The sequence below is a fragment of the Pyrgilauda ruficollis genome, unplaced genomic scaffold (assembly GCF_017590135.1).
Source record: "Pyrgilauda ruficollis isolate IOZ18807 unplaced genomic scaffold, ASM1759013v1 scaffold11, whole genome shotgun sequence".
Classification (NCBI taxonomy): domain Eukaryota; kingdom Metazoa; phylum Chordata; class Aves; order Passeriformes; family Passeridae; genus Pyrgilauda; species Pyrgilauda ruficollis.
In genome coordinates, this window is record NW_024509210.1 from 5,437,201 (window position 1) to 5,457,981 (window position 20,781).

A 20,781-nucleotide genomic window follows, 5' to 3' on the forward strand; every position below is an offset into this window, starting at 1 on the left:
AGCCAAAGGGGCCTTTGCTTCACTGGGCTGCTACAGAGGAATCTGAGAATTTTAGATTGCAATGGCAAAATAAAAAGTAAATTTTTACTAGGAACTCAACAATTCAGCAAAAATCTAAGTCTAATAAAGTTATGAAGTACTTTTATTAAAAAGTGTGGTAACAGCATCTAGGAATTTGAAAGGTGGAGCTTTTTTACAGAGGTGGGGGTTTTATTTGCTTGGCTTTTGTTTGAGGTTTCTTTTTGTGTTTTTAACTACTTCAGCAGAAAAGACTATCACAGAAGTGAGCAACAGAAGATGTTTTTCAATGAAAGACAGTCTAACCAAAACTGAATTTATCTGTTTTACAATTTTCCTGCACTAACAATATTGTCCCTGTAGTTTTTGCACTTTCTTAAATTTCATTTGTCGAAACATTTAAAAATGTATTGTTAAACTTACTTTCCCTCTATGAACTACTAGACTGGAAGGAAGTCTCTGTAATGTTCCATTACAAAATCTTCATCAGATGTTTTAAATTAAGGTTCTAAAATCTGTTTCATAAAAATACACCTAGATTATGGCAACTAACCAAATCAGTATTATGGCAAAGTGATTAAAGCATCCAAAGCATCAAGTTTCTGGAAAAACTGATTATGCCACATAACATTCTCTATGCACAGAACACCAAAATCAGTCTTGAGATTTTCCAGTGCTGAAATTCAGAGAGGCAATTTGGCATTTCACCTGTCAACCTGGAACAGGAACACTGGATTTTTATCTGGGCATTTATTTGTTAGCACAAAGAAAGAACAACACATACAGAACTCAGGTAGCATTAGCACCCCTCAGTATTGTTCAACATTTCAGGACAGAATTTTATTGTGCAAGATGTTCTGAAATCTGTTTCTCAGGCCTGGAGTCAAAGCTGGCATTTTTCACGAATGCAGAAGTCACATTTTTCCAGTATGCAAAGACAATACCTCAGAGCAATGTCCCATTTTACTGCAACTTCAGGCTTAGATCCAGAAGTTATTGAGAAATTCTAAGGCTCAGCATCACTGTATTTAAGGACTCTTATCATGGTTGTTCTGAACAATCATGATGCTCAAAATCTGCAAAGGTCTGAGAGAAAATAGTGTGAACTTCAGCAAGGAGTCCCACAAATTTTAGGGCAGCATCAGACTCCCTGTTTTCATAATCTGTACTATAGGGCATCACCCTTTCAAATTTCAGAAAAAAAACTGCAAATCAAATCTCACCTGCCAACAGCAGCACAAAACAAGAATCAAATGAGCAAAGGAGATGCAAAATAAAGAGGAAGCATCTCCCAGCAGAGGGACTGAGAGGCAGCTCTTACCTGAAGTGGAGAAGCACACTAAGAACTAAGAAAACATAAATTTACATTCCCCTGTGCCATGGAAATCTATTAGGAAAATATTTCTGAGAAAACATCTGTGATACCTGGGAGTATAAAGGCCTGTTTGGGGAATGCAGTGCCAAATGCAAAGTGTGGATATTTTGAGACTTCTGAGGACAGCAGCTGAAAGGATTATTTGATGGGTCAGCATCTCAGCTGCATTAACTGTATTTTCTCTTGGAATAAATGGCTGAACAAGAAGTCATTAAAGACAGGGACTAAGAGTACCTCTCAGGTAGCCGTGTAAGATAAACCCATTTGCCAAAGAGGCTGGAACCCAAGTGTCTCACCATAAGTAAATTTTATGAAAACAAATCATGGGGTTTTTTTGTTTGAAAACAATCTTCTTGTACAACATCAGTATTCATTTGCTCCTTTCAAATCCACAAAAAAAAACCCCTAGTGGTGACATTCAGTTTGATTAAAAGGCTTACAGAAAATTCTGGTTTTAGAAACAGCTATAATTAGAACAGAGAAATGAACATTTTTTTCCTCTGAAATTTTATTTCTGGAGTACATTAGCAGAAGCTATTTGTAGGAAAAAAACCCAAGCTTCTCCAGCATTTGCAAAGCTAGATTGAAACCCTCTCTTCCTATCACAATGAAATACATCTGGCCAAAGTCTTAAAATGTAACAACTTCAGTGAGTTGATAAAACTTCTCACGCTTCATGCTCCCAAATGGAGGACCAAAATGTTCCGTAGAACAGTGGCAGTGTTTTGAAATATTTATTCCAACACAGGTGATTCTCTGGCATTAGACTTTTTCAGAACAGAAGAGCTAAAAGTAACCTTGCACCAAAGGTATTCCTTTTGTTCTTCACCAGCACACAGGACAAAACCAACCACCAATCAAGTCCCATTTTGCAAAGGATTGTAACCACCAGAACTTGCTCAGCAGCTGCCACATCCACAGTTTAACTCATATATATGTGTGTGAGTACACACACACCCCGCTCCCCAACCTGTACAGAAGGAGGAGATACGTAAAAACTGAAAACAAGAGCAGAAACAATATGCAGAGGCTCTCCCAAAGCCAGTTATCTAACTGGCACTCCATGGGTCCCCACAGCCTCTCTCCCTTGAGTCATGCATCCTCAGATAAGACAGAGCCTGAGAAAGGTCCAAACTGCCTACAGACACATTCAAAACCAGAAAAAGATATTTCCCATTTCTTAAGAGCTACTTAAATGTGTGCACTCAGCTCTGCAATTGTGGGCTGATCTGGAGGCTCTGTGGGAGGATACCTGCCTTCCAGGCACAGATGCTTATGCTCAACACACCAAAAAGGTACGAATCTGTTGGAAAAGAAAAAAACCCTCTACCTCTGGCAAGAGATCAAGGGGTACAAAGTACACTTCAAGAGAGATATGAAACACCAGACAGGACCACAGGAGAAGTAAGTTTAGCTGTTAAGATTTCAAGTGAATTTAACTGTTAGGTTTCCAAATGAGTGGTATTGTTGGACAAATTCCTAGGTACACTGCAAAAAGAACAAATAACTGAAGTCAGTTAAAATTAAATGTCACACACATATTCCAAAGGAGTTCTACTGACCTGCATTAGTGCTGAGCTGGCTATCCTGGGAACAGTTTTCATTGCCATCAGAGGTTGACTGTAGTGAAGCAGATGGTACAGTTCTACTTCGCTTTTTGTTGGCCTTCCTTTCTGCTACCTGCCACTCTTCATCTTCGTCCTCGCTTTCACTTAAGTCATCAAACCCAAAGTACTTGATTTTGTAATTGGAACTCCCAGAACTTCTAGAGGCGCCTTCATCTCCCCCTCCCTCATCTTGATCATCAAACCCAAAAAACTCTAATTTGACATCCTTCTTGGATTTGGTATTGCTTGGTCGAAACCTGGTTGTAGTTTTTGTGGTGGCCATGTCTGCCTTTTTCCTTAAGCGCCCAGCTTCGCCCAGGTCAGTGGGGGCTGCCGAGGTGAATTCATCCATGCGCTCCATGGTGTCCTGGATGGTGACATTGCAAACTGACAAGCAAGATGGGTGGAGAACAGTGTAGTCTCTAGTCCGTCCAACCGTCCCTCTAAAACTGGTCCCACTACTTAAAGAACCTTTTTTTCCTGCGTTCAGACCGTCATTATTTGACTCATTGTTTGCTTTGGATAAAGACTGACTAGTGCCATCCATTAGCTTGTCAAAATTTGTTGCCCCCTGCAGCTTTGCTTTGTTGGATCGACAATATGTCCTACAGTTGCTTGGCCTAGGAATAGTCTGCACAAGCTCTTCACTAATGGCTTCCTTTGGATTTTCACTATCTTCTTTATCACACTCCTCATCCTTGCTCTTCACCTCTGAGAGATGTTCATTGTCAAAACCTAATATATACTCTCCAGTTCTGGTGTCTTCAGTTTCATCCTCCCATTCATACAAGTGAGTTCTTAGTGGCCCCTTGGTCTGAGATGTTTCTGATGGACAATCTGCTGTTTTTCCCACATGGGAGTCCCAAGAATCAGGCAAGTCCTTGGCTTCAGTGTTGCATCCAGAAGTGTTTGTGGTCTCAGCATTGGTTTTATTACTGTCTCCAGCATTATCATAGATGAAATGACTGTTCCCATTATCTTCTTTCAAGTTCTGGATTTTATCTAAAAAAAAAAAAAAAAAAAAAAAAAAAAAAAAAATTTTATTACAAAAAAAAAAAAAAAAAAAAAAGAGAGATATTTATTACTAAAATGGAATATTAAAAAAACCCAGTCTCCCATATGTATAACTTTGGAAAGTTACAATATAATAAAAAATATTCAGTGATCATTGACAAAAAACATTAGAGGTCTTTATCCACCTAGTTTATACTTTTTAAGCCCTCCATTTTAAAGGTTTTGCTATAATAAAGTCTTGCAATTTCTACTAAAAAAAAAAAAACCCCTTGAAGCATCACTCTGAAAATACGTGCATCATGTAAAAGACAGTGGTAAACCCTAAATACAACCACTTATTTACCAAGGTAAATTACACAAAAAAAAATAAAAAGAAACTCTGGTGAAATTTTCAGAAAAGAATTACTGAAGTTTGACAAACAAGTGACTTATGGTAAATAACTAGAGATAAAGAACAACTACAAATTGTCTATTATGTAAGGAAATAATTTCCTTCTTGTGCCCTGAATAAAACAGCAAACAACTTCCTTTTGTCCTTTTGTTTTGCTGCTCTAAATGAAAATATTTGGACTTACAAAAGAAATTAAAATGTAGTTCTCATCACAAATTTTAATTTTATCACTTCTGAAATTCAGGCTTATGCAATGAATTTCTGCATCTCTGAAGAAGAGCTGCTCACACCTCTCCAACCCATAGCCACACTCACATCCTACACTGTCCAGGAGAACAAGTTCCACTATAAGAAGTCTGTTTTGGTAAGGTTTGTTTCCAGCCAACCAGCACCCACACAACAGCAACGTCAGGAAATAATGCAAGTACTAAGTCTTCCACCTGCTGTCCTCTAAACTGGTAGGGAAAACATTCCCTTTGTCTTCCCTGAATACCAACAAAAGCATGGTGGATTTGGTGCCAGAGTTTCATGATGACTGCATCTGCCATCCTGTGCTGACATCACACACACACACACACAGACACCCAGCAATGTAAGAGTATAGCCATGAAATAAGAATTTCTTGGAAATTTCTTAGAGACTATCAGCAAGCACAGGAACCCAGGTGCCTACCGTTACTGCTGGCACTGAAATGGCTGCCTGGGCCAGGAGAAGCAAGATAAGAAGTCTGACAATGCAGAAAACCCTGGTGCACAAAAGAGTAGCACGTGATGGGATCAACTGAATAATACACAGAAGCAACTGGGACAGGGCCACGTGACAACTGAAATGCTAGAAGAGAACGTGCTTAGAAGACACGTGCAGAACACTACAGTGAAAAAAGGGGTTCCACTGGCAGAAAGCAACCCCAAAGGTTCAAGTTTTTTAGGCATCAAGGCTTCCTAAACTCATCAGTAAAATGAAGGCCAAAGCATCTCATTAGCACTAGTCCTGACCACATTAAATTTTGTCAGCTTCCATTTACCCAAGTGGCACAGAAGTTTCACAGCACTGACCAGAAGATTTCAGACTCCTGATGAGGGAAACAAGCATCAGCACTGTTCCAGTGACTTTGGCTCACTTGTTTTCAAATTAAAATGGCATCATCTAAATGCCATCCTTGCACATATGTTTCATAGAAGAATTTTAAGGTACTGAAAATTCTAGTAGAAGAAATGGCTACCAAATCTAGTTTTGCAGGAAATTGGTTTAATCCCTGCTAAAATTCATCAGGGAACCAGGACAAGTAATATCTGACAAACTGCATCTAAGTTTTCTGGAGTCCTGCTGAGATCCATCACAGAAGTTATACATACTCAGCTAGAAATAAAAAAAAGCGCCTTTCATCGAGTATATGAAATGCAAAACTCAAAACTAAATTCCTCAAAGAACAAGGAACCCTAACCGTGCCATCTCCACGATGGAATCTTGGTTACTATTTCTCAGAATCAATATGTTATACAAGCAATATTGTTATTCCCATTTCAATCTCATGCTTGCCATAATCCAAGAGGCACAACCAAAATGAATCTTTCTGTAACCAAGGAGGGGGTTTGACAGTGTACAGTATGTTCCTTCCTCCCATATGTTTAATATTATTGTGAAGCTGAAGACTACCACAACACTAGGCATGAAAAACAGCAAATTAAATTTAAAACATTTTCAGACTTCCTTGCTAAAATACACTGGTTTGCAGCCTCACCATGGCTGCTCCATATCTAAGGGAACTTCTTGTTTCTCCTCATGTAAATGTGATCAAAATCAATTTCTCCAGTCAGCTCAGCTGATTAATAAACAACAAATGCATTCTAGCCCAGTCAAATGGCTTTATTGATGCTTGGTTTACTATACTCCCAGGAAACGTTACAAGGCAAAGAGCACTAACAGCTCTTTATGGTCACAGCAGGACTTGTGTAGCCTTTGTGTAACCCATCACATCAGCAGTTTGAACCTTGAGTTGTCTGAGAAGATTCTCTAAGTACCAACAAAGTGTTGCATCTCAATTTTACCTTTCAGTTCCTAATTTAATATAGCACACCAAGGTACTCCTAAACAGCAAAGAAGTGGCAGTTAACCTCCCCCTTGATTCTGGGGCACCAAAATTTTAAAAAGACACAGTACCTCAAAGATCTTAGTAACTGCACCAGAAAGGTTTTTCCATCTCCAATAATAAACAAGGCTGATGGAAAATAGAACCACTGAACTCTTCAGTGTGCACCAGGTAGAAAGTCTGACTTTAAAACTGGATAATCACAATGCATTACTGGCAAACTAAGCAGTGACATTTAGAGGAATACTTCCTCTCAAGATCCTTTGTCAAGCCACTGTTCTCATCTCAGTGGGTCAATAGCTGTCAGCCTGAACCTTCAATACCAGAAAGCACCGCTAATCACTTCCTAATTGCCTAAAGGTGTACAGGAACTGCAATTCCAATAACCCTGATTTTTAAAATTACAGTATTTATTGGCAGCAACTACTACAGCAGAAGCTAGCATGAGAGTAGGAAAAAAAATGAGAAAAGGAACTAATTGTGAATTTTTAAATATTCTGTAGTCCAAGAGAGACATGGAACTTCTCCTCCTATTTGCAACTGCAATTAGGCTCTTTTGGGGCTCAAATTCCAAAATAACTCTCCCAAGTAATTTAAAATCAGCAATAGCATAACACCCCTCCCCAAGTACCAACACTATATACCTAGGAACCATAACAATGTTTTGTGGTAATCATGATTTATTTTCTGTTCAGATCATTAGAAGTTGCTTTATTTCATGCTCTAGTTTATGTCACTTAACAAGACAGATATCTTCAGCATTGCTGATGAATTTTAAAAAAAGCCAAAGTAAAACTTCCACTCTTTCCCATAAAATGACATGTTTTCACACACACACAGATGCATATTACTAAATCTGTAAAACTATATTTAAGTGATGATGATTATTGTTCCAAGTTATCTTAGTCAAATTACCACTAGAGAAAAAATTTCAATTTCAGACAATGCAAGACAGTAAATTTACATAAGGCAATAAAGTTTACGCTCTTCTATAATATATATAGATACATGCAAACACTCAAACAGCAGGAATGCTGCAGAGTTGTCAAAAGCCCACTGCTTTTTCAGTAACAAACCTGAAAACATGTAAGAAATATACATCTATACTTACATGGAGTAGACTAGATGTATACAAAGATAACATTCTGTTCCTATCTTATTTTTAAAAAACACTTACTCTAAGTACTCTTTAGATGGAACAAGTGTTACTCTATACATTCAACAACAAATGCCTCATGACTACCACAGGTAGCAGTGGTACTACCTCCTTCTTTTTCATATTCATTGGACAAAATGAAGAATTCAACTCTAGAATTAAAAAACTCCACTTTTTTTAAAAATAAAGGAGAAATTAATTATTTTAGAGATAGGAAACCTACGTCCTTCAGCTTAACATTTGACAATTCTGACATGAAAATATCTCACATTTCAACGTCATTTGTTCTTTAAGTACCTATAACAGTAAAAGTCTGACAGTGAAAACAGTGAAGTTTGGAGAAAAGATAAACTCTCTCATCCAAATAGTGAAGCTGTGAGTTAACAATTCATACCTTGATTCTTCGAGTATAGCATATACAAAAATGGAATCCAAAACAAAGTAATGTAATCTTTTAGGAAATCAAACACTCTTCTGGACAAGAAAACCAAACAACCATAGTCCATCTGTCCTGCAGCCTAGTCCCTGTTTCACTTTTTTTTGTTTCCATTCTGGGGCTCCAAGTCTGCAAACATCATTTTCAGCTCCCTAAAAACCAAATCATCATTAACAGTCTAACACTAATTGCCTACAGTCAAGCATTACATGTCTTAGTTAACTATTCAGTGGTAGAGCTGCAGAACCTTATTGGCTATTTTTATGTTACTCGGAGCACAGAGCAGGACCTTGGGCTGTGAGAAGAAGGCCTCCTGCTGTAAATTTCTACCCTGAACAGATGCAGGGCTCACAGGGCAAAGCTGCCCCACAACTCGACCATTATCCCCCACAGCCTCCTCTACAGCAGCCGGTGGCTGGGCAGGGACAGCGCCTGCTGCGGATCACGCACGGTGACATGTGCCAGCTCCATGTGCCGCCTCGGCCATCACTGCTGCCTTCCCAGGGATTAGGGACCCAGCTAAAACCTCATCTGCCTTTCCACCATGCAGGCAGCAGGGAGGCAAGAGCACAGATGGCGCCTGAAACAGCACTGTGTCTTTGAGATCTCTCTTTACCACACCAAATTTGATGAAAACCAGTTGAACAGCACAAATGTTAGAAGAAAACTGAACACAAATGGACAAACAATATTACTCTTGGTATTATCATATATACAAAATAAATGCTCACTTTTTCCTGTGTTCTCATGGACAAGTTGCCAGTGTTACATGCTAGCCCTACTAACTTGAACTTTGGGTTAGTTTTCTCTCTCAATTAAAGCCAAGCAAAGTATCCTCCATGCTCCAAACAAAAGGCATATGGCCTTCTATAGCCTTTGCAGCATGAAGCCTTACTCTCCTTCAGTGAGTGCTGTGTAAGTAGCTGTACAAGCCTTCACTAAATAATGAGAGAAACGTGATTACTATTCATAATAAACAAATCAACAAACACACTATGTTTCTTTTAGTATTAGCACAATTCACTGCAAATATTAAAGGTAGTCAGAAGCAATGAAATCTTGAGAGCAGGCAGGTAGCATGATGCCAATTTTACATTCTTGATCTCTCTTCCAAGAGACACCAAGACATGGCAGCAAGAAAAAACATCAAGAACTGTATGCAGGGCCCTCAGAGCCCTCCAGCTTCTGAGGGCACATACAATTAACAGGCTACAGCTCAGGAACAGATCGCTGACACAGGATGGAGGAACAGTCTGTTAAGCTCATTATGAGCTACTGCTCTGCCTGATGTCCCTGAGCACTTGGAAACATTTATTATGGCACCATTACACCATGACCAATGCTCTCAAGCATAAAGCTACATCAGTTCACTCTGCAACTTCCAGCTGACCAGCTAAAGGAAAGGTGCTTATATCACACCCCTCATTTTCAGGGAGAGCCCAGCTGAGACACACTGTCATCTCTGGTTTGGTCAGAAAACCAGGAACTGCAGGGAAGTCATGCTTCTTTCCAAATTAGAGAACAAATTTCATTATGCGTTGGAAATGAAAAGTTTTGACTGGTAAGCAGAAAAGGTTGCAGACTAAACTCCCTTAATCCATTTTCTGTCTATGACTGAAGAATTGGAAAACTCAGAAAAAAAAGCCCATGGAAACAAAATACACAATTTATGAAATGGGCAAAATTTATTTGAATTAAGTATCCACTAATGCCTATGAGATCTTGAAAAGCAGTGCCTGTTAGTAGGTATGAACAGAAGAGAGGAAGATTTGACTCCCAAGACCAGTTTCATGGTTGACAATCTCTAAAATAGCTAAAATTATAGAACCACATTCACAGCTATGATTACAAATTCTCGAGTAATTGAATTCCCAACATGTCTGGGTGGGAACAGACATTGACTCTTTGCAGATGTTTTAAGTGGTACTTTATTTTGCAGGAAAAAAGTCACAGAAAACCCTAAAGTGGTGAGAATTAATTTACTGCCATGACAGCACTATCTTCCTTAAGAATTGTTTGCTTGTTTTGTTTCCTTTTCCAGCATCCAGAATATCAAAATTCTAAGGCAATTTATATGAATAAAAAATAATTTGTTTCTTACACAGTCTTAACTAATGACACTATGACTCCATTTCAGTTAGCTATTCTTTTAAACATGAGACAGAAGACACCTCAGACACCTCTTCTGCTCTCAAATCACCTGGATGCATTGTCAGTCTCGTAACACACTGTTCAGGATCTCCAACAGACCATTATTTTCATTCCCTGAGCCTACCAAACCCTTGGCCTTTCAGAACATGCTGATGGCACAACATCCCCCATTCCTTGGCTCTGCCTGGGAAAGGCTGAACCCTACCCACAGTCTTACTGCTTCCAACCTCGCACCCCTGTTTCAGTCATAAAAGTAATTCCTCCTATACTTTTTTCCACTGGGAAGATGTGCTACCAGGAGGCATTCTGAGAAGTTTTGTTAAACTGGTACACTTGGCAGCCAGTGTACAACTTCCATTTAAAAATTCAGGGACATTTTAGAAAGTGGAATTTCACAGGGGTGGAGGCTGACATGGCCACCTTCCCTCTTGTGCAGAAAATATCCACTGAACTAATCCCCTGCCTTTAGCTCAGGCAATATTTTTAATGGTATGACAAGATGGCTTTTGAAGTAACAAATGTCTTACCCCCGTTTCTTCTAGTTCTTTGGCCAGCAATCACTAGGTATTCTGCTCTCTCTCATCTTTCACTGCACCTGACACCACTGCATCTCTCAATATCACCCTCAAATCATGCTGTACATGCATACCTGGCCAAACCAGGCACAGTGAGCTCAGCACAACTGCGTCCCCAGCAAACCTTCAGGGGGAAAAACAATGGGCAGAAGAGCTGCTACACACTATACTTGGTAGTACAAGAGTTGTCAGAGCCTGACATGTGCTCACCTCTCATGCAAAGTCCAATGAAAGAGACACATTCCTCCTCACTCCAAGCTCAGAAGGGCATCTGTTGCTCAGAGCAGCAAGAGAAAGCCAGAAATAAACAACTACTGTGTGCCATGGGCAACATGAGGGGCTCACACACACCAGAAATACCTGTTTTCATCAACTTTTCTAGGGTGAGCTGCTATGGAAAAAAATTACAGCATGCTATAACACAGCAACATTAACAATTGTCAAAACTAATGTAGACTTAGGCCAAGTCAGTCTGAATTGAGACAGTACTCATGAATATGCTGAAAATTTTTAATAAATACAGCAGCAGTTTCTTAAATGAAAATATGACCCAAGTTTGAAATTGAAGAACATTTTCCATCCAATTAGTAAGACCACAGCAGTTTGAGTATGAAATAGTTTCCTTACCTACTGGTTTCTGCTTGCCTGCAAGCTTTGGCCCACTTGAGAGGTATGTACCTTAACAGGGTTTCTTTTCCTTCCACAAACACTGACCAACTGTTTTCAATGCAAAGTTATTTCCACTTTTTAACCATGAAAACTAAGAAGTTAAAAGTATGATCTTTTAAAAACTGTTCCTTGTACAAGGCCATGAAGAAAGAATGATTTTAAAAGTATGGATTGCAAAATTTACTGCTCTATAGGAAAGAAGACTTATAGATTAATGGGAAGAAGTTCCATGTACTCTGTACATGGACATACATAGTATGAACTGCCCTCTCATTAGGAAAAATATGTTGCAGAAATCAGATTCTCTCCTAAACACTGGAGTATTTTTCTGCATTGCCATTTTAGCAAACAAGTATAAACACTGAAATTTAAACAGAATCTCAACCATTTCAGACTTTTGAAAAACACCTCATGAAAAAACCAACAAGCCACTGCTAAAGAAGTAGCAGATGAAAAAAAAAGAGAACAATAATCACAACAGTTTCAACAAGGGCTACTGATACAGCAACAAAACTCTGTGTAAGGGGAAAGGGGCTATCTTCAAAAGGGGAAAACTTACCAAAAAGCAACTAAAGAAGAGAGGACCTGTGGATAAACCCCAGCTATCCCCATACCCATCATAACTAGTACCATACAAACAAACCTCAAAACACTGAAATTCCCTGGGCACACATTTTCTGGCAGACCTTTCCCCTTCTCTGCTATCAGTTTCTTAATGTTTTGACCCAACCAGAGCACAGCTGCAGTTCTTTTTAATCATGGCTCCTGCCAGCTGTCGCCTAAGACTGCCAAATGCTCAGGCCTCATTCAGGTTCCCCCAGCTCTGCTCCATTTTTGGATTGAAAATTACTAAACTGAAATTCTTTCTCACAAAGTAAATATTACTCTCAAAAACTCTGCAGAGGAAGTAAGGTATTACTCTGGCCTAACTATTATTTTCCATGTCTATGTCAGTGTTAGACAAAAAACAGAAGTTTAAAAACAACTGAAAAGGAATACCCTGACCAATCTGGTGGTCAAATGCAATTCTGTAACAAAGCTGCACTTGGGAAGTTGAAACTTAACTCTAAAGATAGGGCTCCCCACCCACATAAGCAGGATGCAGAGGCTTTGCACAGTCACTAAGGTACTACCAGGATAGTATGTCAGGAACAGACTTGATGACTTAAACCATCTCCTTCCTCAAGGGCATCCATTATCTGCAATTTACTCCCTGCACTCTGTGCTTTTCCAGCAACCAACCACAACCAGACTGTGCATCCTGGGCCAAGACAGCTGAGCACAGCCATATCCCTTGGCTCCTGCACTGCAGAAGCACACGTTCTTAAGAACTACACTTGCCATTTGGATTTGCTACCTGTAAGTGCATTGGCCCCAAGTGAAAAATGGGGGCATTAAGAACAATCTAGAAAAACAAAATAATCAAACAGCAGTCAACAGACAAATGCTCTCTTATAGCACCAAGAGCAAAGCTACTGCCAGAGAAAAACCTGTTTGAATACCAGTACATAGGAACAAATTACAAGACAAGGAATAGCTGTTTTTATTATTGCTCTGAATGTTAAGGGGAAAGAAAATAATTTGTTCTTTTAATCATAAAGAGCCTCCTCAAAGGTCACTGCCAACACAATAACCACAAAATCTGTACTTAACATTACAACACAGCAGAACGGGACACAATTCCTACACCGTTCTGTAGTCTGGAAAAATATTTTAAGCCATTCTATTTCTCCAGAGCAAGCAAAACACATTTTCAAGAAACACATTCATAGGCTCTAAAACAAACCACACTTAATCCATGCCAAATTAAAATACTTCTCCACTAATACATGATTAAATACCTAATTTTTTTTTCACTTAGAATTAATGCAGAAAAGGAATATTCTCTCATAGTCCATACACTGGAACATGAAGTATGCAGATGAAAAACATCTCTCAACCCAAGTGCCTTCTCTGATGAAGAGTATCAGCCCCTGAGGCCTGAGTTACAGAGCTCAGCACTGTGCACAAAAGCAAAAGCCAGCAGATCATCACAGCACCCAGAGTCAAAATGCAAACTCACACTACAATGCCAGAAGTATTTCCATAAACTGAAATACCCAGAGCAGGCAAACTAGCTGTCCAAAGTGAAACATACCGATACACTAATATAACTATGAAATGCCATACCAACTCCTAAAATTCATCAAACTTTGACATTAATTTTCATCTGAAAACCTGTACTACATTAATTCAACCTACAAGCTAACAAATATTTTAAAAGAGCAAACTTATAAACTTTGCTCTGCAAGGCCATGTTTTTATACCAAAGCTTGCGTAAAATACTATTTGGGTTTATGCCTTACAGAACAAGTTTAACAGCAAAACAAAAAATAAATCCCAAACTGTTTCAAAAATTCAAATATTGTTCTGAAGGTTTTCACCTTGCCCTACTGTAAGACTGTCTCAAAAAAACCTCATTTTCTAAGTAGCATTTTTGCATTACATGAATTACCAGTGTGATATTTTTCTAATGACACAACTTACTTTCCAGCTACCAAGTTCTCCCTGCCTTCACAAAGATGACCTAACAGTAACTATTAATACTGAACAATCTTTAATTGTTTCAAATTTACCTAAACCCCTATCTGCAAATTACCTGCTACATACAGGATTACTCGTAGACACTCTTCAGACAGTATTAAGTCTTGACCAAGCAACATTAGGGTAAGATTATGAGAAGCTTTCCACATTAAGAGCTTCTCAAAGCCTTTAAAATGAGATTGTTACAAGCACTAGCTGAAGGCTATTAAAAAAAAAGGACCAGTAAGTTCTACCATTTTAAATAAAAGATACAGATCCTGAACTGTTTCACAGCTGCACAACTACTAAAACAAACCCCCAAATCAACTGCTTTTTAATACCAACCATTAGCTAAAACTAACTGACATTGCACTACCTTCATTTTAATGTCCAGAGAAATGGCCACTGAGGCAGGATAATACAATTGGAGCAGAATTAACTGTACCTCTCAGTTTGTGCAAAGCCATGGTAAGTCACATTTTTCAACTCAGTGTAACTCTTAGCATTATCTTCACCTATGTTAAGAATTTAGACACAACGATGGCTCATGCTCTCTGGGAGTCCTGAGACCTTTATTCATGCACTGTCTAGGCAGTATGAGGACAAGGACTAGAAAACTGCACTTTAAAACAAATTAACAAGTACTTACTTCAACATCAGTACCAGCACAGCCTAATTTCCCACACCCAGAGATACAGTGCTGTATGTGGGTTAAGGTTGAGCTCACATTGCAGTCTTCCTTACACTGGGAATATTAATGTTCTTCTACCTGCCTGCTTTCCCTCCCAGCCCCCACCCCTTCCTTTCCTCATCAGGAATAGTCAAGCTTGTTGTCTCAAGGATCTCTAAGCCCTTTGGACAAATCTGGTGGAGTTCAAGAGTCACCAGGAAGCAGAAAATTATTATGGGGAGGGCAAGGACATGTAAGCAGTTGAGGTACATACACTATTACAATCCTCCCAAGGCCCTTCATCCTCCAGAACCCTATCCCAAATCAATCAAATTAACTCTCTGTAGTTTCCAAAGAGCCTCCCCATTAAACTTTACTGAACAGTCACTACAACAAAGAAGCCTTTGAAGTACCTACATTTACACTGGGTGACTATACACCACTATCTCTAATTGCTCAGTGTGCTGAGCAACGTCCTCAGAGACAACTTTTATTTATTTTGGATCAGTTTACACACAAGCATAATAGCAGCTTAAACCATCCAAGTGTTACTTACACTAACTGACAAAAAGAAACACTACCACCAAGACTGCAGTCTTTAAATGAGGGTAAGAAAACCCAAGACTCTCCTAGGATGCTCTGCAAAGATTCATTCTCAGCTGAGTTTAATTTCTGAAGAAAGATATGAAAAGGGTTTTTATCTTCATTTGTCTGGGTGTCAACAGAAGAACTGGTGTTCTGAAAGAACAGAACCATCAGATCAAGATACACCTTCTCCTTCACTACTTCTGGCTGAACTGCCAGAATCAGTAACAAATATTTCAGAAAATCTTGCAGAACAGAACTTCAGTAAACTGTTGTTAAAGTAACCTCCCCCTCTGCATTCAGACCACCACCACACTCAAAAACTGGATGGACTTATCCACCAAGATTCATCAGCTTCCTTCTGTTCAGAGCTGTATATTTATGATATACACAGTATTGTCTAGCAAGGAGCTCTAGAATTTAAATAAGTGAGCTTTTCTGTGCTAAATATTGCATTTTATTATTTTCCACACCACTGGAATCAGGAAGCACCAATGAAACTGTTGAATTCTGTTCCTCTTGGCCTTTCACACATTATGAATTTTCAGAGCTCTATCACATTTTCGTCCCACAGCTCTCTCACTTTCTTTTCCAACATGGAAAATACTGTTCTGACAAAGGCTGTCTACAAGGAAACCATTTCACTGTAAAACCTGTTCTACTACAATCTCTCGATAACACCAAGGAAACTCACTGTTTCTGCCCCTTGGAAATATTGGGGGATGAACTTACTCCATTTCTTATGAAAACTATATTCAAACTTTAAAATCCAGTAATTTTTATTTCCAGTCTGAGGATGAATCATATTTAAAGACAGCAACTAAAAATCATATGAAATCAAGAAATATTTTAACAGCAAAAATAAAGAGCAAGATCAAAAGACAATTACACATCCTACAAATGTGTCTGTCAAACTATAGCTCAAATCAGCGTTTCCTGGTTTTCTTGAATTAGATCCCTAACATATATATTAAAAATAAGTGAACTGTGACTATCTTCTACTATTCAGCACTGCATTAACAACTGAACAAGTCCACTCAAATTTCTCATCCCTGGGTTAACTGTATTTGAGAAATGAAAGTTATATAAGTTCTTCTCATTAAAATTGATTTTGATAACCCAGAGCAAGTCAGTAGGTGTCATCTTCATCTAGGTTCATCTAATGTGATCTTCTACCCAATTATAGAAGTTGTGGTTTAATCAGCCCATTATACAAAAACCTCTCATGAGATGTAACAACATCAGATCTTTTCAAAGAACGACTTGAAGAAAATTACAGTGCTGTTCAGCTCCATGGGCCCTGTGAACTCCCCTCTAAAGAGTATTAAGCTGTCTTACAAACACTCCAGAGCCCAAAAACACCTCTAAAAGGAAGTCTGACAGAATGCAGTCTCGCAGGTCTGAAGTTTTTTATGTACACACCGACACAGTTGTGCTAATTACACACAGAAAATGTTTTTGCAGCTGAAGTTCAGAAAACTACTTCTCCCACCCAAATAATGAAACAAAGCATGGCTTAAGGTATATCTGCACCTTCACGGCTGTAAACACATACCCACACTAAATTCTACTACCACTAACTTATCGCTATTCAAAATATGTGTTTAAAAACCACAAATGCACTCAGCAATTTTGGAAAAGGACCATTATTGTTCCATTTTATGGAATAACTGGACTAAGTGGACTAACACACTGCACTGAAGCTAAAGCCCTGTACCTCGATGTGTACATACGCATTACAGTGCCAACGACCTCAGAGCAGTAAATGTGTAAAATGCACAATGCTCCTTAATGCTCTTGGTTAAATAGAGTATCCTCTACAATTGTTTACAATTAAGAATTGCCATCCAGTTTTATCAGAATACTTAACAATCCATTGGAAACACAAAGTTTAAAGGGAGATCAATAAAAAATTAGAGAAAAAACAGAAGTATATGCACAGTTGAGCAAACGCACCTGCAGTTACAAGTTTAGCACTGCTGCCCTTGCATTCTCCATCTTCCACACTTCTGCTTGTGCTCTTTTCTTTCAAGAGAGGAACAGTATTGTCAAAAGGTATGCACTTGCTGGAGGCAACATTTTCTCCACTGTCTGGCTGATTAATTCTGCTGTTTGCTTCAAGTAGAGGAGTGAAGTCCTCAGACTGAGCAGCTTCACCAGGTTCCAGCTGAGAGGAGCTTTTAGCCTGTGACACATTCTTTGAAGACACAGGAAGAGATTCTTCATCACTGTCAAATCCAAATGGATCCTCTGTTACCTCATCTTCAACTTTGGGTTTTTTAGGAACTTCAGAAATATCTGGTTTGACACTGGGCCTCTTCTGTCCTAATTTGGCCATGAAGGTGGTTTCTCCCCACTTTGTACTAAGGGTGGTCCGTTTGTTGGAAAACACTTCATCAAACTTGGAACTGCCATTTCCCCCTTTCCGGCTGTAGGTCTTTCCAAATCGGGATGTCATTTTGGCTCCTGTTTCATATTCTCTGTTGTGAAAGAAAGAAGAAACATCAAGTCATCACTTCTCCAGCACAAATGATTGTTACTTACACCCTTTATTGGGCCTACAAGCATCAGGCATGTACACTGCACACAAGCAACAGATCCATCACCTGCTTCTTTCTAGACTCATTCACATGTGACTGTCATTATGGCAAAAGGTTCTGCACTAAGCCACTAAAATAAATCAAAATTCAGTTGCTTGCACATTTATAAACCAACAACACAATCCTTACGAAAAATCTTCTAAGAATGCTATTGGTTTGCTCTAATTTTATATTTTCAAGTACAGAAGGCACTATCATAAAAGATCATGAAACAACTCAGCAGTACTTTCACCACATCTGAACACGTAGCTCCCTCCTAGAGTCCAAAAGCACAGCATGGCATAAAAAAATCTCTTGCCAGTTAAATATAAAAACTGTCAATATTTCACTTTGCTGTACATGTATTTTAAGTACTAATTAATCACAATGACGACAACTCCATCCCTTGCTCACCTCTCGCACTCAGACTCACTTAACAAGTGTTTTACTTGGTAACATGATGTGGTCAGGACTGGTGCACAGCAACCCCCCACAAGTAAATCTGATTCATCAAGGGACAGAACAGAGACACTGCTCAAACCACTTTGGAGAACATGGAGGACACCTTCAGCAGGCCCACGTAAACTGTTACTGTTCACTGGCCCTTACAAGCACAACCACTCCACAGCTTGCTCAGAAGAGCAGAAGGGTAAAAGTAACAGATTAAACAGGAACACAATTAAGAGTTCCTTGCACGTGTTCTTTTTCTACTTTTGTTTAACTCAAGAAGGAAGACAGACCACCTGGGGGATTTTTACCCAAAAACAAATACTTCAACTACTGGACAAATGACAACACAAACCCCAAACCCTCATATCTGTTTTGCAAACCACTATTTCTCTCATTTTGGCCCAGACATGGATAGGAAATTGCAATTCCTTATAGTCAGCCTGAATCTAATCAAGTCCATCTTTCTCTCTGAAATTCCTCTCCATACTGGAGAAAAGTCTGCTGAAAAAGACAATTATTTAAGCTACAGAATCAAAGAAATCTAACTTTTGAAATGCTAACTAACTTCATATAAAGTATATGAAAAATGGCAGTTAAAATAATTTTATTTGACTTATCATGATCTATTTTTTCAGTACAACTGTTTTTATTATTACTCCCTGCATATGTGACATACTGTCATTCCTATTTTAGTTTTTATCTCAACACCCAGTTTCTCAACCTGAAGTGTCAGTCTTACTTCTGCCAAAATTGCCAGACTGCTTTCCAGAAATGTCCCTCTATCACTTCATTCTAGCAAGACTGTCTCACTAATAATAGTCTTGCTCTATTAGACCAGGCCAACCTTCACTTATAGGAACCGAGCAATTCATGGGGAGAAAATCCATGGAGAAAACGTTAAGTGAATTAAAATGCTCACATTTGAACTCCAGAAGTTTACCAGGTGATGCAATGCAGGAGAGCTACAGGAACACCACTTTGGGAAAGGTTCTTTTTCCCAGTGGTGCAGATGAGAGAAGGTAAAGGCAGGTGCTTATCTGCTGAGCAGAATTCTGCTGCAAAAGCCCACTCTTCAGAGGGCTCCTGGCTGCTCCTAGGAGACAGCACTCTTTAACCCCATCTCCTCTTTTCCCCACACACATCACTGACAAACTTTTTTCCTCCCCTGTAAGTAGCTCAAATTTTCTACTTTCTATCTACGCATAGTTTAGAAAGCAAACAGCAAACTAAATCTAAATTACCAGTTTTATTTTGCTGATGCTTGTAAATATTTCTAACAGCAACCAAAATATTTTAGACCAGAATAGCCAGGTTTTTGAGCTGCAGAAGCCAAAGCAAAATATTGAATAATATCTCAGTTTCTAACAACTTACAGGAAAGAAAAAAACATTTCACTCACCACTAGCAGACTTTCTTCCCTAAATCCTCAAGACTCCAATAAGTATTAGTTATAATAAGCATTATAAAAGGTACTCAAACAAGTACTTCTGATACTATATTCCCAGCCTATGCAAAGATAATGACAGATTTGAATTATGGCTTGTGCTTGCAGTTCCAAAGAGAAGATTTCTGTAGTCAAGAGGAGCTAATTTTCAGAAAGTAAACCAAATTTTCTTATTTATAAATTTTAAAATTAGGATCATCTCGTAAGAAAGTTTAAATCAAAATACCAAAACCCAAATTAATACTCAATATAATGTGCACAGGTTAAAAGGTGAGTATTAGGAAAATATAAATACGCTATGCTATTATAAACTCGTATCTTAGATATGAACATAAAGAGGTGCCTCCTTACACAAGAGCATCAACAGAACAGGATTTTTACTCCTTACTTACAGTTTTCTGTTGATTTTTCACTCATAGGGAAATAAAACACTTGGTCAGTTTCTGTTTCCACTCCCTGCCTCCTTCGCCTGCATTGTGCTGCACCATTTGGAGAAGTGCAAGCAACGTAAATACGCGTAAAAACCCAAAACACAGTTCGCCCTCATTTCCCAGCGCTAACTCGGCAGACCAACTGGAGACAAAAACCCCGGTAATTCCCCAGGAAGCCCATCAGCCACCCCTACTCATCGCTCCTCTCTATACCGCTCCTCTTACATAATCAAAGGAAAGAAAAATAGGCTAAATGCACGGAGGCAGAAGGAGCTGATGAAATCCCACGGTGACAGTTTCTTTTTTTCCTCCCTCCCCCTGCGGCGGGGGGGGGGTGTGGGTTCGAGCGGAACCGGGTCACCCCACCGCTCCCTGATGTCATTTCCCCTCCCGCCCGGCCGCCTCCCCCGCCCCGCCGCACCACCGGCCCACATTACACAAGTGCCCGGGGCAGCCGCGGCCCGGCCGGGCGGCGCGGCCCGCGGAGCCGCACCCCGCCGGCACTTCACCCCCGGGCGAACTCCCGCCCCACAACTTCGCGCCGGGCCGGGGGCGCCGGCCCCGCACGCCCCTCCAGGC

At 39.4% G+C, this 20,781-nt stretch overlaps 1 protein-coding gene across 3 annotated transcripts in view; it reads right to left on the reverse strand.

Annotated features, from left to right (window-relative positions):
• Nucleotides 1-20,382, reverse strand: part of WAPL (WAPL cohesin release factor) — a 64,293-nt gene extending 43,911 nt beyond the window's left edge. The window contains exons 1-3 of one of the 3 annotated variants that reach the window (XM_041475527.1): nucleotides 20,164-20,382; nucleotides 17,255-17,778; nucleotides 2,956-4,002 (exon numbers count right to left, since the gene is read on the reverse strand). In XM_041475527.1, the coding sequence (XP_041331461.1) occupies nucleotides 2,956-4,002; nucleotides 17,255-17,756 (1,549 nt within the window). In that variant the 5' untranslated portion in view covers nucleotides 17,757-17,778; nucleotides 20,164-20,382. Of the gene's footprint in view, nucleotides 1-2,955; nucleotides 4,003-17,254; nucleotides 17,779-19,246; nucleotides 19,387-20,163 lie in introns of those variants that run through there. The other 2 variants (XM_041475534.1, XM_041475517.1) reach the window with 2 other exon arrangements.
• Nucleotides 20,383-20,781: the final 399 nt, after the last annotated feature.